Here is an 18,825-nt window from a genome sequence, read left to right as displayed (position 1 = left end):
AGAATCTCTACAATCCGTATCGGATATCCGAATCTTTATTATCCCAATTCATTGGGGATCCAATATCTGAAATCCTATTTTCCGGATCCATATGGATTTGATATCCGACTCATCAAAGATTTGGACCAGTCCATCCCTAGTTTGGTCTACAAATTCGTACGGGTACATTAAACTGTGTCCACTTCTGAACATGATTAGACAACTGTTCATCAAATTAATTACAAGTGTTTTGAAACCAACTAGAGCTCTCGCCACGAAAACAGTCCAGTCAAGGTCACGGCACCCATCTACAGTGTTACCAATGAGCAAGTATTTCAACAGACGAAATCAACCGCATACGTACAATGCGTGAAGTGTCGACCGAGCAGCTTAGAAGAAGTGTGGCAAACCTGGAGGGCCAGGGGTGTGGAGAAGGCAAGGGGAAGCTCCGACCTTGACTGGACTGTTTTCGTGGCGAGAGCTTTAGCAACTTATAACGCAGCTACAAGTGATCTGCACTGGGATCTTCTAAAGCTGTCACGGTGGTTCGGGTTTGACGTCAGAAGGACTTTTTAAACGCTGACACGTGTCAATGATACCTAAAATCTACAACCTTGCCCGAAGATCAATGTACAGGGTGTACCAAAAGTCGCATTACCCCCCTTTGAATTGTAGACAAAGCTGCAAAATGTTATTTTAACAGCATGCGTATGATGAGAGGATGGTATACCATTAAATCAGACTAATGACCACCATTTACTCCAGAGGATCTGTGTGCACACCGCCATTTTCATGGCACAGTATTATTCGCCTCCAGGAGCGATGGGAAATCCTCCGTAACATTAGATGTCAGATCTGGATTTCAGGTGGTCATTTTAAGAGAATACCTCAATGATCTGTTCAGAGACAAGTGGATTGGACGAGGATCGCCAAATTTACCAGCACCTCTAAAATGGCCACCCCAAAGTCCAAATCTGTTAATATGTGCTACGGGGACACATCAAACAGAAAGTCGCCTATAATCGTTATCAGACAACTGAGGAACTTCAAGAAGCTGTTGGCAATGCGTTTGCTTCCCTCACGCCAGCCATGTTACGGAGGATTTCACATCGCACCTGGAGGCGAATAATACTGTGCCATGAGAATGGCGGTGTGCACAGATCCTCTGGAGTGAATGGGGGTCATTGGTCTGGTTTAATGGTATACCATCCTCTCATCATACCCATGCTGTTAAAATAAAATTTTGCAGGTATGTCTACAATTCAGAGGGTGGAGGGTGATGGGACTTTTGGTACACCCTGTAGGGACTGGTGCAACCGTAACTCAACCTTTCCTCACTGAGACAATTCAACGGCGTAACGGTTAAAGCTAGCGACTGCTAACCGAGAATAAGCGGGATTGGATCTCTGGTGGTTCAAATCCCAACGTAAACCATCTGCGTTATTGAAACCAAACACTGTACAGTTGTACAGTGGCATCCATATGAGGGCAATGCCAGCCAAGTACATGTCGTGGTTAGCGCATTGTTCCCCACATCAGCCTTCTATACGGAAGCCCCCAATTCTTCCGTAACTGATCCGGGGATCGTAGGTACCCGAATATTTCGTTCCAAGCGATGACTACTCCATTCGTAGGCTGTTGCAATTCGCGGCTGAAGCGTTTCAGGTCACAAGAAAAGAACGGAAGAGACCAAGACTGAAAAAAAAATCACAGGACTTGGTTCATCATGCGAGCCTCAGTCAGAGTCCATTTCCTCAGACGTTTGGATAACCAAGGATGCGCTGGATACCCACCGGACCCTCCCCCCCTCCTTTAGCCCTCCATATCGTAAACCGAGCCATTTCGCAAGCTCGAGTCCCCGTGAAATTGGGGCCGACGTACGTCCCCCTCTATTACGGGGGCAAAGGGGGATTACCCCTCACTTTCATTGGCAACCATTACGGCCAGCGAATGGTCACTAGGATGAAATGACCGAAAGGAGGCGTTGTTAGCGCTTTCGACATTGTTGCCAGGACCGGTTACATTGTTGGTTGAAATCCTGGATGCTCACACAACTAAGCACCAGAAAAAAAAACCCAGCAAGTTTGTGTTGGTTTGCCCTTAATTGGTAAATCCCGTAAGTATCTTAATTTTCTCAAGATTATCATGAACTATGACATTCAGAGAATATCCCCCGAAAGAAATTAGCACTACCACTCTGGCCTAGTAATAACGTTCTCGCATTGTAATCAGGGGCCTCAGGTTCGATACACATAGTGGTTGGAATCCTACTTTAAACTGTACAGTCCCAATTAGCTTTTTCTGTGCATAAATTGGACTTAAAACAAAAACTCAAACAACAGTCCTGTTCCGCACAAAAATTACCAGTCCAATTGATTCCTAAAGACGTACCATTGAGGATGCTCATAACACTATTCCATTCAGAGATAGAGTGTATTCTCCCTCAACACGCGAAAGATACTCAAATATACAGTCACGGACATTTCTGGGTTGTAATATTCTCATTAGAAGTCAACGGGATTGTTGTAACCTAGAACTGTCCGTGACTGTACTCTCGTCTTTACTCTGGATGAAGTTAGATCCTTACACTATATGCAATTAGGCACACGCGCTGCATATCTTTAAGGAGCTGACTGTACGAACTGGGAAACTAAATGTAAGCAAGCTGATGTCTAACTCCTCGCATTCACTTTATGCACATAGGTTACACGGTATTCGCCTTACAGTATAAAAGTGTGGACTCAACCAATGAAGTGCTTTACCGTCGGAATCCATGCAAAGGGACGAGGGGAAGCAATACTTCTAGGCACCAAATTTCATCTCTCTAACTACAGTAGTTCCTGAGATATCGATAATTGTCAACGGACAGATTGAGACGGCTGTCAAACAAGGAGACTTAGGGATATTTCAGACTGAAGGGACAGGCAGGACAAGGAACTTGGGAACGAGTACATCAACAATGTAGCTGTATCAGAGACCGTACAAGCCTGCGTTCGATTGGTGGAATCCTCAAGCGACACGTGTCAGCAATCGTTCGTGGTTTCAACTTTGCCATGCGTCTGTGACGGAACAGATGATCATTTATCCTCAGCGCTGCGATCAACCCGACGACTCAACTACCCACCTCCTCTCCATGTCTTCGATTTAGTTTATTTTATTCGCTTCTCGGACACTTTGGCTAATCGCGACGATGAGGATGGTTCATGATGTGATGAAGGGACACTCACAAGGAACACCCATGCTGAGGCAGAAACCCATGGCGTCTCAGCGAGCAGTGCTAACCATTCCGTCACGGAGGTCAGCGCCACGTCTTCGAATGTCCTTCGGTTGCATCGCAATAGGACGACTTTCGGGTCCGGCAACTCTGACGTTGCCAGGGCGGGATTACGACGGCCACCTTGCGGGGAGAGGGAGGGAGGGACACTAACAACGGAGGCAACATCACGAACTACGACACCGAGGGATTTGTCACATAACTCGGGCGCCCAGGAGCTGCGAAACGGACACAGTTTACATTTACGCAGCTGATGAACGAATCTCATTTCGACTCCTGCGAATCTTCCTGCTCCGTGTCCAATTTTACTGGAAGATTGCGAAGAGGGGTCGAGGGCGGCGACTTCTCCCCCCCACCACCCTCCCCCGTAATTACCGGCTACGACGAAATGCGACATAAAAGGTCCCATCGAGGGGGACATCATCGGACATTCTCCCACGCATCAACTGCTTGTGTTCCAATTGAGTTCTCTACGAGGAGACTTGTAGAAAACCTCATATGAGGAAACTCCATCCACCCCACTCCCCTTTCGGTGCTGGCCCCGCGTCGTGAGGACAATTGGGAAACTATACTCTATCCCTGGAGCAAGGTCGCGCATAACGGCAGAGAAGGGGAGAAAGCTAATGGGCAGAGCGAAGCAGAAAACGCTCCATCAAACTGCTCTTATGCTACTCGCATTTCCAGCTGGCGGTTGGGAAAGAACGAATCAGAGATCAGCTGATATCTTCGACTGACATCGGGCATCTTCGTGTCACCGAAAGTTCCTGGCGGGGCGAAACAAATGAGCGACGGATACACATGTTGCCAAACGTACTGTAAAATGGAAGAGAGAGTTGATCAGATTCGTTACTGAATACAAGTTGCACAATGGTATACAAAGCACGAGAAATTAGTACACAGACACCCAAACACAGTACAAAGAAGCTAAAAAAAAACTGACAAAAACAGACGTACGCTTGGCAACGTTGGAATGTAAGAGCGATGTTACCCCTACAGCTTTTACTTCGCAACTGAGATTCTTGACACTCATCGAGCTATACATCCTCGTAGACGATTAATGGGCAGATGGAGCTATGTAGCGGAAAGAAGGTGTGCCGCCAGATGGGCCCGCGATCAGTATAGGTGTCACATTTTTATTGCGGGTGACTGTACATTCAATGTTTACTTGTTATCAAATGCAACTCAAGTAGCGGTAGTAAAAATAATTATAAGAAGAGTCACTAAACTGGTGTTTTGCGTGACGTCATGTCACTTCGGAGTGTTTTACACATACCTCGTACCGCAAGAAAGCTGGCAGTATACATGTATACACTTATTAGCTGCTTATCCGGCGTTGCCCGGGTATTTATTTATCCCAATCTTGTATTAGACAGGAAAATAATGAATTCTAACTATAGTGTAAAATGTAACTAATTTTAAATGTGATCGTGAATGTTAGCTTAGCGACTCCGAAAACTATGGATTCGACAATAATCTAGGTCATTTGTGGCATTTTATTTCTCACCCCCCTCCCCCCTGCCGATAGGTGATGAACTTGGAGTTGAACCGCAGTGGGAGTGTCACGAAAACTATCGATTCAATTCCCAACACAGCCTGAATGTTAGACAACCCGAGAAACACTATCGTTGTGCGGATTGAATAGAGTCACAGATGTCTGTTTGTGCGGAATTTAATATCGGTGGTTTTCGATTATTTTTAAATGTCACCCCTTCGCACCCACCCCTAGGGGTGCCAGGGGTGTCTTACCTCCAAAGTATTTTTTCCAGATTGCAAGTGATACGTGCACGATGTTTGGTTGAAATTGATCCAGGCGTTCGAGAGTTATGCCGAAACAAACAAACATACACACCCACATACACACATACATCCAATTTTATATACAGAGAGAGACCTTGGAAGAATACAATTTATGGAAGAGGACCAATATTCATGAAAACTACACCGGCTTGTAGTCCGGTTGCCAAATGTCTAAAAATGATACAACCTTGTTTTGAGGTATGAATGAAATGTTTTGACTGTTTCTGAAAGCTTATGTTATGTACATGTCAGATCCGTTTGATGCCACTCTGTCAACCTTGAGCAATTTGAGTGATTGAAGATGGCGGACTTGCCAGTTAATGACCTATATCTCAGTAAGCAGTGGTCCTAACCAGATAATGTTTTTCCTAGTATTGATCCTCAACAGATGGGCTGCGAAAAAGATTCTGTCAGGTTTTTTGCTAATGTCAGTGATTTTGCTGTAATTTTATAAATAATCTTTAAAATATGTAGAGCTTGTTGAAGTTTTTGCCTTGTAACTCTTGAATACATTAAATGACAGTAGTTTAGTTAGGACGAAAATAGCATGATATATGGTCAACGAACAGTGCAATGCGATATGTACTGTAGTTCGCGTTCTCGTTGCAGACAATGAAAAAAGGAATGCAAAACAGGGCAGTAGAGAGAATCTGGATCCTTGAGTTGACAAAACGGACACGCCCACTATTTGCAAGTTAGACGAGAGGCCATGGGTGGGTCCAGGGCGCTACGTCTGCAAAAGAGGATCCCATGACTAATATCCTCGGTGCGAGCGTGTACTGGTGGGTGTGTCACTCGTGAAGAGTGCAGGAAGCCCTGGTTGTCTCCCGGTGATGGACATACGTAACGCCTCCCACACACACACACACACACACACACACAGGCGTGTCATTAACCTGAGCAGAGCAAAGCAGATGAGGGAAAAAGAACCGAGTCGTCAATACTGCTTCCAACTCTGTAATTGGTGTGGGATGATCAAGGGTCGGTACTTACTACCAAGATGTCTGCTAATTTAATTGTTCTTCAAAAGTACCAAACCTTATTAGGATATTATGCAATGAGTGTTTTCGTCTCTATTCTATGAAAATATCTCTTCAGGCTGAGAGAAGAGATGATTGAATTTGCTACAACTTAAAACTGATCAATATGATGATATATTATTCTAAACCACCTAGCTACCATGAAGGCACGGTTGTTCCTGTCAAACTTTAAACAGTAAGTTCAGGCAGGCATAATTACCTCGGGGGCAGAAAAGTGGTTCCGGTCAAACTTGATACAGTAGGTTCAGTCATAATTACCCTGAAGGCACGGTGGTTCCTGTCAGACTTTAAACAGTAAGTGCAGGCATAATTACCTCGGGGGCAGAAAAGTGGTTCCGGTCAAACTTTATACTGTAGGTTCAGTCATAATTACCCTGAAGGCACGGTGGATCCTGTCAAATTTAAACAGCACGTTCAGGCATAATTACCCCGGGGGCAGAAAAGTGGTTCCGGTCAAACATTATACAGTAGGTGCAGTCATACTTATCCTGAGGGAACAATGATTCATAACAAACTTTTTAAACATTACGTTCAATCAAAATTACTCTGTAGACACAGGTGGTTCCGGTCAAACTTCAAACACTAGATTCAGTCATAATTACCCTGAAGGCACGGTGGTTCCTGTCAGACTTTAAACAGCAAGTGCATGCATAATTACCCCGGGGGCAGAAAAGTGGTTCCGGTCAAACTTTATACTATAAGTTCAGTCATAATTACCCTGAACACACGGTGGATCCTGTCAAACTTTCAACAGAAGGTTCAGTCATAATTACCTTGTCTGGGCATATCTTGTCTCCGAGTGAATGAGGTGTAGTTAACAGAGTCCACTCTTTTCAGTTTATTGATTTGGTTTATTTTACTCCGCCTTTCTGCCACCTTTGGCTAATCGCGAAGATGAGAATGAGTAAGGACATGATAGTACTGATGAAAGGACAATCACATAGAACACCCATGCAGGGATTCGAACTCGAGTACCCTGGCGTCGTGGCGTGCTGTGCTATCAGTTCATGAAATATCAATAGTTGACTACCTTGTTGCTCATTAAAGCTACTGCCTGATGTGGAGGCGATTTCACAAGAAAAACAACCACTGAGAAAATATGTTATAAACTTTAGGCCCTCCTATGCATTACGAAGAGAAGCCGAGATTAAACAGAGTCCTGAGCAGAGTAGAACTGCACTTAGCAGCAGATCCGGGCGACCAAAATCCCTCGTGTATATCGAAAGTTCTCGGGCACGGTATGAAAATCTTTCAGGAGGTTCCAGGGGCAACGCTAAATCTTGGGTAATCCGACATTTACAAGCCGTTCGTGTGCTTGCCATCACGGTATTAGCGTCGCGACAACAAGAATTGACGCGGTCCGCAAGCACCGAAGGGTTTGCATAAGCGAATCGTTCGCGATGGCTGAAGCAGAAAATAAAGAGCCTTCAGCCTGCTCCGAAGATTGGAATGGATGGATCATCATCTGTTGGCGGAGGACCTTTTATCCGGTGACTGAACGCATACCGCCCGCGCGCACCTGGGACTCTGTGCAATGGAAATCCACCGGCTTTTCAAGAGTTTCCACACGATGATTCCATGTATATTAATCTGTATATAAAACGGAATAATGGTCCTAAATCATCCTCAGTTCACATGCTCAACAGCCACTATACAATGTCATGTTCTTCCTCACGGCGCTGCGAGAACAAAATAGGTAACATCTGCTGAAATGACTTCCAGAATACAACAGATTTCTCGCATAGATTTCACAACGGGGTGACGTGACACACTGCTCGTGTCACTTGCCACTTTGGTGTCAATCCGACCAGGCTGTTGTTTTCATAGCGTGCGTCGTGTTGCCTCGGTCTGTTAGTTGCGCATGCGCAGAGAATTTTTCAGTGGCTACTCAGGTGTGTGTAGTTTGTTGTGAAGTGCTCCTTTTCACTTGCCAATTTGGTGTGAACTTTATGGTTAAGTGTCCCTTGCCAATTTGGTTTGAAGTTTGTGGTGAAGTGACCCTTGCCACTTGCAAATTTGTTGCTTAGTTTGTGTGGTGAAGTGTCCCTAACCCCTTGCCAATTTGATGTGAAGTTTGTGGTGAAGTGTCCCTTGCCATTTGCTAATTTGTTGTGAAGTGCCCTTTCCCACTTGCTAATTAGTTGTGAAGTTTGTGTGGTGAAGTGTCCCTTGCCAATTTGGTGTGACGTTTGTGTGGTGAAGTGTCCCTTGCCAATTTGGTGTGAAGTTTGTGGTGAAGTACCCCTTTCCAATTGCTAATTTGTTGTGAAGTTTGTGTAGCGAAGTGCCCCTTGCCAATTTGGTGTGAAGTGCCCCTTTCCACTTGCTAGTTTGTTGTGAAGTTTGTGTAGCGAGGTGTCCCTTGCCAATTTGGTGTGAAGTTGGTGGTAAAGTGCCCCTTGCCACTTGCTAATTTGTTGTGAAGCTTCTGGTGAAGTGCCCCTTTTCACTTGAAATTTGGTGTGAAGTTTATGGTACAGTGTCCACTGACACTTGCTAATTTGGTGTAAAGCTTGTGGAGAAGTGTCCTTTGCCACTTGAAACTTTGGTGTGAAGTGTCACTTGACAATTAGATCTGAAATCTCCCTCACAGAACAGTTTGAAATTATTCAATCTTTCTCCGTAACCAGTTGTTTCGTTTCTTTGCAACGCGCGCAAGTAACTTGTACATTTCCGCCAACCTGCCTTTACTTGTCAAATTCCCTAATCTTTTCATCTAGGTTATTCAACGTCGCTTTCAACCTTTTGGGTTAATGGTGACGACGAGGATGAATTATTTAAACCTGGTCCCTTCGGCTTCGTAGAGCGTTACGCTGACCACCCGCTAAATTCTATATCCGGTGACGTAACAGGCGTGCTTTTTATTGCAACAGAATTTAAACGAAAATTCTGCTAAATTCCTCGGAAGCAAACGAAACGAACTTAACGCCGTAACACTGTTCAGTTCTTACGACTACAGAAGCAAAGGTCTTGTGTACTAGAAGCAACGACATTCCAGTCTGCATGGCGGCTATAGACACTTTTCTTTCTTTTTTGTAACAGCCTCAGCGACAAAAATGCCTCCTAGTAACATTTCACAGAAAAATTAAGGCCAGAATAACATGAATACGAGATTTCACTCCATTACGAATAACATAAAAATAAAGATAGGAAGGAAACCGCTACTGAACCACTGCAGAAATAATCTATATAATTGGTTGGATCTCAATGCAGCCTCTCATCCGCTCCCTTCCTTTTGGTGGACATCAAATATTCCAACCTAATTTAAAACCACTTTGTGATCAGCTGGACGGTCCCCAAGGAAAAGGAGGGTGTGGGGGGGAAACTGAAATCGCTAACGTCATTGGTCCTGAGGGATGTAAGGACGGGGCTGCCAACTTGAGAGCCCCCGAACAATGGCTGTAAACAACGGCCAGGAAGACCCTCGCACAAACAAACACACACATAAATTTACGCGATTATCGACCATGTTCTCGGTCTTAATGTCCTCTCAAGCCGCAGCCACATGCCCGGCCGAGGGTGTGGTCCCCCTCGTCTCCCTAGCGCACGGGAAACGTCCGATATTAGATCTTCTGTCTCTCTGTGTGTGTGTCGTCGGGTTCCCTTAGCAGGACTCGCTTTTTTCGGGACTGAACTGAGGAGCCCAGCCAGGGACTGCAGATGGCATTTCGCCGGCCTTCTTAAGGCGAAGAGGGACAGTCTCGCAGCAGTTTTGCATTGCACGATGTTTGAAAAATATGATGAATACATACTTTTTTACGAATGTATTCATTGAGGGGAATCAATTTCCAAGTTTTGACTGTCCTCTACTACAGCACTAGTTCATGTTTTTTCTTATGCTCATTTTTAAATGTGCATTTATAATTATTATGTACTTTAAATTTCAAATGTTATGTTCAAGTTACTGGTCAGTTTCCTATCCCCGGTAAATTTAAATTGTATAATGTTTATGTGCTTGGCAACATTGTTGCTGATACAGAAATAAGAGTTGCAGAAGATGGTGATAAAATGCTTCCTTCAAAACGTGATGTGCCGTGTTTTCTTTCGTAAAATATCCAGGTAGTTGCAAGTATTGTTATATGCACCCCACTTCACAGCCAAACGAGTGCATGAAAGAGCCAGATCTAACTCCAAAAGAGCTAAGTTAGCAATAGTGCTCCCAGCTGCCGCCGAGAGAAGAACCGCGAGGAAACTCTCCCTCATGCCCTTAAAGGTGCGTTTTTCTAGAAGCGTCACCGACTCAGGAGACTGCGGTTACGCACGCTGAAGGATGTCCTTGATACATGTCTATTGTTTCAATCGCATGCGTTTTCCTAGCCATGACGACTTGCCGTTGCGTCCGGCGAAAAGGGCGATGCTACGAAAATGAACGCGAACAATGAACCATACGAGCGTGACGTCATGCCGCAAGATTGAGTCCAAACAAATTTCTCACGTGGTTTTACCCTAGCAACGGGTCTGCCATTGCAAGGTGCAACTGTAAGGATTCTGACAGCAGTTATTTAACAAAATTGTGACGCGTGTCAAACACAAATGTAAAGATGAGATTTCGGAGAATACGTAGATATATTACACATACCCTTTAGAGGCGAATGAAAAGAATAAATGGAGTAGGAATGCGAATGCTCCTAGCGGCTTCCGATCCGAAACCGCAGCCAATCAAGGGACGGCGCTGCAGTCACGTGCAAAACTCCCAGAATTCATATCAGTAGCATCACTGAAGGTGAGCTCGGACTGGCTCGGTGGTTGAGCTTCGGCTGTGTTCGGAAACGGAACAGCTCGATTTTCTTACTCCAAGTTATACTTTACTTATGCTCTGTAAGGTACGTATGTAGCTATTCTCCGAAATCTCATCTTGACATGTATATACGATACACATCACAAGTTTGTTCCATTGCTGCTGTCACAATACTTAAAGGTACCCCTTGCGATGGAAATTCCTGCACGACAAAACAACCTTGTTTGGACTCAAATCGTGCTCAGTTGTCTGCAGTGACGTTACCACTAGTATGGCCCATTGGAGAGGTGCCGCAGTCGCTTGCGTCGGGAGCCAGTTCTAGGAAAACGTACCTTTACGGGCCACTACGCCGGAGGTACCAGTTCGCACCCCTGAGTAAAACGGATGCATCGTTGTGTTTGTTCCAACAGCCACTTCATGAAAGTGGCGCAGACAGTTTCGTATCGTACCCAAGGTATTGGATAGAAATAGTCTTATGTCATTCTTAGCATAGTAGGAAAGAGAGATAGGAATGCGGAATAAGCAATGAGGGAAACGTGAGGTTATTGACTTGGGAGCCGAGGAGGCTTGGAATTGACAGGGAGTGAGATCAGTTGGCGAGAATACGAGACAGAGTAAGGACTGTGGATTGTGAGAGAGAAGCCAAGTGGAGACAATGGGGTGTGATGAGATTGATGTCTGACAGGGAGGTCAGACAAGTAACATTTGAGAGGACAAGTGTAGGAATAATCATCATCTATTTGTAAGGCAAGTACTGTCCTTTTCTATACCAATCCATATCGGTTCAGTCATGGAAAGTACAAAAACCCAAATCTAACTTAAGTTAATTTCTATCGCCATTCCCTTAAAGGTAACCTCTTGCATTTATCACATTTAGGCCAAGCGAGTGATAACCAACTGAAAGATGAATGAGGAATAACTACATCACTCAATACAATCTAAAGATTCTCGGTTCGATCCCAAACGCAGAAGTACCATTGCGTTACGTGATGTAGCTGCGTTACGTGGTGGAGGTGCGGGGCATCATGTGTACCCTGTGACTTCGGACCACCCCGTTACGGTTTCTATAAGGGACAATGTCTGCGTTAGTTTCCCAAAGACCGAGTGTTGGTTAACAAAATGGCATTCCTTCAGTGGCGCCAACTTTTATGGGTCTGTGGGGCTCGTGCCCTCGCGTTAATTTGCCTGTTATTGTATATTATTTTAGAAATAGACCCCGCACTTAAGAAAACAAAATATTTCATCATTATACACTTAAAGAATCCCACCAACTTAATTACTGTCATCAAAATATTTAGTAATAATATGTTACATCTCCAATACGACATTTTTAGTATAGTAACACTATCGGTGGTCACATCGTTATAAGAAATGTAAGAGATGATAGGGGTTTACAACCTGGATGAGCATGAATAGGCTCTAAAAACTCTGAAAATAGGCAGCCAAAACGCAAATACGAAATAGGCACTTATGATTAAAATAGGCAAAAACAGGCGCTAAAATTCAGAAATGGCCTGAAAGAGTTTCTAAACGTAAAAGACACCTTTTCTGGCCAACGAAGAGAAAAAGGCATTTTAGGCAAAATGCATAAAATTACAAAACACATCTCCGAATTTAGCCCACCCAGTTGCCCCACCACTGCATTCCTTCATGGTTACTTCGGCACGTAAAAATGCAGACAAAAAGGGGAGAAGAAAAGTAATGAGTTGGCAACACTGATCATAATATCAGCTTTCAATACACACCGAACGAGAGCGCTCCATTCTAAGGAGTGCTTCCCCTTGCTCTTCGGACAGGGAAATTTCCTCATTTATTCTATCCTTTTGCAGAGATTAGCCGCGGGAAGAGGAGAAAGGAGAGCGTGAGAGGGATGTTTGGATGCAATTGATTCATTTGTCGATAGCTACCCGAAAAGTTCTCATTCCACACTCTTTATCTGCTTCCTCTCCACACCCCCACCTCCTTTTCCCCCCCAATGAATCGAACGGCAGAAAGATGAGGGGTTCATTTTCGAGTAAGACAGAAACACGCAGGTTGCCAACTGACGACGTAGACGCGAATTGTTCCGGAAGTCCAAAAGGGCGATCATAACATGCAGGGTGCTCCAAAAGTCATCGGATAATTTCGCTTTCTAAATTTCACATACTTTACAAGGAGATGGAGGATTTCAAATTGTTTAACTTATAATCAACTTAGAAATTGCCTTTCTTTAAACTTTCCCATATTTATCACGAATTTAAAACATTTTTCGGGTGTGTAGAGCGTGTGTGCGTGGAAGAAGTGATGGTTATAGACATGTGTGTGTATGCTTAAATATTGTCCAGGATTATTGTGGTTCGTCTCTTCAGGTATTTATTTTTCTTGTCTACTTTTCATAAGTTTGCTCGTTCTCAGATCTATATCCCTTGAATCGTTATTCCAATTTTAGTTCCTATGTCTCATTTTGCATTCCCTATATTCCCACGTTTATATCTTTTATTTTCCCTACTATAATGCAGATATTTCATTTCATTAATTGTAGTACATTTTAAAAAAATATCCTTTCTCCCAGAGTATTCATAAAATTTATACTGTACCGAAAACAGTCAGTATATCAAACTGAAAATTCCTTGATTGTCCTAAAATATATTGGTACTACTTTGCTGCTGCTAAAAAAAAAAAAAAAAAAAAAAAAAACCGTTGATCTGTCCAGAAGAAAAATTCCCTTTCCAGGAAGTAAATTCCTTGACTTTTCCAGGATTTCTAATAGCACAGCACAAAAGATATGAACAGAAAGAAGAAAAGCCGAAGATGACGTCAAAATGGGGATCTGGAAAGTGAAAACGCTAGTTTAAAGAGGGAATGTTTTCATTCTCCTCACGGGAGTATGAACACATGTGTTGATGTTACTTTCAATAGCCACTACATAGTTTAATAAGTGACTTAGTGCCACTTGCTTCTCCCACACGAGAAGAAATATACCGGGTGTACTAAAGTCCGGTCTCAGGGAAAAGTCGGAAAAATTGAAGTAATTATAATTTCTTGCAGTAAACGAATGTAGTTGAAATGGATGCCCGGGATGGAACGTGCACTATGCAAGAGAAAGCCGAAATTGCGTTTGTTTGGATGAAGACGGTGAAATTCATCGCATGTTTGCCGTTGCGAGACACCTGAGGCATGCAGAATCACAAACTGGACAACAATCTATGGGGAGACCTTAAATCTGTTGTGTAGAACACACGTCCACGTTCAAATGATGATCTCAACCATACCTGCAGGGCTCAACAGGGGCACCAATTTCAACATTTATTGCCGTAATGCTTTTCCTACCTGAAACAAAGCCTATATTATCAATATTCACTTAAAGACTTCCGAGTTTCCCTATGAGACCGGTCTTTTGGGACACCTTGTATATGCCTCAATATGTCAAAAGCCTTTTCAATATCCGAGTGAATTTCTACGAAAACTAAATGCACTCTGTGGGCAAAACCGTTCCTTATGCCTTTAAAGGGAAACGCCAGAATCTTCCAAAGTTCTCCAAGATAGAAACACTGGAATAAGGGGGGAGGGGCACCGAAAAAAGGGGGGCACGAGCGCCGCGTAGCGGAATCTGCACGAATCGCACGGAAACTGCCTTGTTCTTAACGCTCCGGTTAACTTCATCCGGGGCAAACTCGGAGCATCCCAATAACCGCAGCCTCACATTTCACCCTACAACAATCACGTCGGATCGAGGAACGCATCGCCAATCAGTTATGATAGCAGTTCGGGAAAGGAATGCGAAGCCTTCTCCCCCCACCCCACCCGGATGCCGTAATTACAACCCCTGATAGACGTCACAACAGATGAGCACCGAGGGCGGATGTTCGAACACGCTCAGGTTACCAATGGATGAATGGGTCTTCCTCCCAAGACGAGAGGGCGACAAATGTCTGGATCAAAGAGGAAATCTCCGAGACGGACTGGCAGCACTGCTAAATCAGACATTCGCTTTAATACGAGCTACAGTCACAAGCACCGGGGTAACTTAGAAGAGAAGAGAGAGCGAGACGAGACAGGAGGCGGAGGGATGATGGAGTTATCTGCTTTCTTCATCTTCCTCACTTCATCTCTCTCTCTCCTTATTATCTTTTTATCTATCTCTCTGTATCTATCTTCTCTATTCTCCACTTCTCCTCTGAAACACAGGCACCCATTCTCTCTTCTTCCTTCTGCCTCTCGTTGAGAGACGGAATAGAGGAGAGAATAGGAGGAGCAAGAGAAAGTAGGACAAAAACAGAAGAACAGATAGAGTAATGAAGAAAGGCAGAGAGAGCACGATCAGATCGAAACACATTGCGTTCTTACGGAAACTGTTCCGGACGCGGTGTCAAACCTCTGGGTAACGTAAAACTGAGGTATTACTGTATTAAGTTGCAGGTCCAATTCATGAAAAAAAAATCCTGCAATTCCCGGTAAGCAGAACTACTACAGCACACACGACCGTGACCACTGGCGTATGCAGGTTTTCTTGTCGGGAGGGTGGGGGCAAGATACACAATAATATATTTCATATATTTAGAACTTGCGACTCTAAAAATTATAATAGAGAGTGGTTTGCATTTGCCACTGTGTTTTCCCCAAGAGATCCTTACAGCTTTCATTCGACACTGTTTACTTTTTCAAATTTTTGTCAGCGACCGTGACAGAAGGAGAAAAAAACAGTTACCGTAAAAGATAAGGGGAGGAAGCACCCCCAGCTTCCTCAGTTAAGAACAGTGGAACATTCCGGCTGTAACAACGGACCCAAAAACCAGAGGGCAAAACCGAATGCATCCGAAACAGACAATCGCACCCAGCGCGGGGCGTGCGGTAACAACTCCGTGTCGTACATATTGAAGCAATTAATTCACCAATTCCCTCTGTTCCTTTGAGGCCGGTCTCCCCGCCCCGCAAACTCCGCCTTTGCATCATTGGTTAACCCAGGGGCGGCGTTGCCATGGATCCCGAAAATCAATAAATCGATTTTAATTGCTAATGAATCGGTTAAAAATTTACAGTGGTAGAATCGTGGAAATAAACACTACGCTTGTGTGGGTGTTTTGATAATAATTCTTGGCAGTAAAACTTTTTGGTCAGGTTTCAAACTTTATTTTTATTTTTTTTTATATAAAAACGGGGGAAATTAAAGCAGCTACGAGATCTATGCGTGAATACTGATGCAGGCGTGAAAAATGCTTATTTATTGTTGGGGAGCTTATACTTTTGCGATCCTGGCCTCCTTGTAATCAAGGCGTTCCGGGTTTGATATCCGGTGCAGGCACATAGTGGTTCGGGCCAGACTTTAAACTGTAGGTCCAGTTCCGATTAGGAACAAAAAATGAATTGAAAATAAATATTCTTTCTCCATATCTGTATGGAATTAAGTGTGATAACCAAATAGGCCAAAATCAACTGAACTTTACACACATGTTCATGTACATATTACATATGCAAAAAAAGGGAATATCTATTTTGTTCTTCAACTTGCACTAGCCGATTTGTGCATAGAGTGGGGTTAAAAATAAACTCAAAACTTTTGCCATCTTCAAAACATTGGGAAACACCGACTGTTGCCAGAAAGTGGTTGTAAGAGGATATGATGAACACATTTTTTTTTACGAGAAGTTAAGTCGCGAAATAACGTCAAATTGGCGTTTCTAAGTAGATGGCGATTTTGTAGCTAGTTATTCTCGTATCTCGTATTTGATATATTTTTGGTAGAGTGCTACATCTACTATGCAGCGTTGTAGTCCCAACTTTTCACATGGTCTACGCTAAGTTTGGTGAGGTGTGACGTGGAGATCACGTTTCCATTAAATATATGGATGAAAGCGTTTAACTTCTACAAAAAAAGTCATTCATGGCATAATACAGATGACGATGATATACCCAAAATTGGCATCAAAGAGGCATATTGCAACAGAGCAGGCGTTTTCAAAAAATATGAAAGCGTATTATTAACACCATAAAGGCTACATTACAGCATTTTATAATCATTTGACATTGCTTTTGTGCAATACATTTATAATCATTTGACATTGCTTTTGTGCAATATCAGTTTTTGTATAATGCTAACAATTTTAATAATTATTTTCCTGTAGTTTACGGTTATTACAAGCATAAGAAAACATAAAGATACAGTATCTTTAGTCAAAATGAAAATAAATGTCTGATGAAGGGAGCGTGTGTTCTCCTGAAACGTAATAACCGTAAACTACAGGAAAATAATTCTACAATGCAAGAAATGCGTACACACAGGCAAATACAAAAAAAACAAAACAGAAAGATTGAAGAGTAAGGTTACCGCCGTACACCCTTGACTACAAGGATACTGTACAAGCGGTTCTTGTAAATTATAACGCAAGTGCTAGGTATGTGGCAAAGTTCTTTCCTTATGGAGCTTAAATAAAATTTCCTCGGAGCATTTCTCGATTTTTAAAAGCTAAGAAACCAGATTTAGCTTCTAAAAAGTTAAGTTGGCAACACTAACCGACACTTCTTATGCATAAAAAAAGCAACCAATTCTCCACACACGGCATCCATACGTGATGTGTAACTAATCCAAAAACCTGGTTCGGTACATACATAAGGTTATTTGTGAATTTTCTTTGCTACATCTGTCGTTAAGCAGATCGTTTAAACACATTTGTATTTTGAAACTTAGGATATGTAATGTTCACATACTCACCGCTTTCTTGACGAAAGACACGAAACCATAACCTTTGGATTTGAGTGTCTGAGGATCTCGTACTACTCTGCAGTCTCTGAAATGAAAAGAAAAAGAAATATCGTTAGTTTTATTAAAACTTCATTAGAACACTAAATGATCGTGTATCGTTATTACAAGACAAACACAAATAATAGCAATCTGCACCACTCGATGGAATTAACCTATACAGGTACAAAAAGCTATATAAAATGACCCAAACAGGCTGTTTTAGAACTGTGACTTCTGTGGTTCATCTCCCTGTTTCAGCTTTATCCAGACCTTTTCGTCCTGGTTAACCTCGGTGCATCAAGCGATGTTAAATCTTCAAATATCTTCATGGCTAGCGCTGGGATTTGTCTTAAGAATCATCACAATATGCAAATAAAAAATTCACTTCTGACGTAAACTTTGCCACAAACATGGCCTAAAAATTAAAAATGTATATGAGCTAAAACAAATTATAAATTTATAATTATTAAATGTCTCTGTCCCAGGGAGACTGTGGAGCAGATCAACGAAAGCAAGTCTCCTCTGCGCAAGTAGTGACTAGAGGTAGCTCGACCAATGAACGTGTAAGTGGGGGGAAACGTGGCTGCAGCTACCAGCTGTTTGCAGCAGCGCGCACTGCACTGCTCCGCTCACTCGCTTTCTCCCCTTTTCTAGCGTTATGCGCGTCGTTGTTCCACAGACTACTGGGACGGAGTATAGGAAAGCTTCCTTCTGTTTCGACAGATACGGAAGGATCATTAATTATTCCACTTTGGAAACCGCCAAACGCAGAAGAAAGCTTTTATGCCTGGAAAAGGGGAAAAGATTCAGAATAACACTGAAAATGAATATAACATCATATAACGCGATTTTAATGTGGAGTTTAAGAGGAGAAAACTTCTGAAATGAAACAAACGCAATTAACACAAAATATCTGAATTTCCTCGCGTCTCAACAAAGAAAAAAGCCTGCCAATAATTCGGCCACAAATCTTAAACCGCGAATGACGTACACGAGATAGAAAAGAAGGGGGGGGGAAAGGCAGGAGAAAAACCCGATTCGCCATTGTCGACGCATCCAGCCTTCGGAAGCCACAATCACGCCATTTTCCGGCGTTCACACAAATCGGGCACAATCTCCCCTGATTCCAGTTTCCAAAATACGAACCGCAACCCCCACAACAGCACCACCGAGGCTTTAAACCTGCGGCGAAACTTTCAATGCATTTCCTGCATCGAACGTCCAGTATTTTAACCGAGCGGCTAACCGCGAGTGGAAATGAAAAAAAACAACAAAAAAA

General features: G+C 43.2%; 1 protein-coding gene across 15 annotated transcripts in view; it reads right to left on the bottom strand.

The window, feature by feature from the left end:
* The window catches only part of LOC146004042 (nucleolysin TIAR-like), a 1,204,848-nt gene that overhangs the window by 102,233 nt on the left and 1,083,790 nt on the right, over nucleotides 1-18,825 (bottom strand). For all 15 annotated transcript variants that reach the window (XM_083142629.1, XM_083142628.1, XM_083142630.1 and 12 more), the window contains one exon: nucleotides 17,517-17,592. In XM_083142629.1, the coding sequence (XP_082998755.1) occupies nucleotides 17,517-17,592 (76 nt within the window). The remainder of the gene's footprint in view (nucleotides 1-17,516; nucleotides 17,593-18,825) is intronic.

Source organism: Lepisma saccharinum, chromosome 21, assembly GCF_977018435.1.
Source record: "Lepisma saccharinum chromosome 21, izLepSacc3.1, whole genome shotgun sequence".
NCBI lineage: Eukaryota > Metazoa > Arthropoda > Insecta > Zygentoma > Lepismatidae > Lepisma > Lepisma saccharinum.
This window is presented reverse-complemented; position numbering and strand designations above follow the sequence as displayed.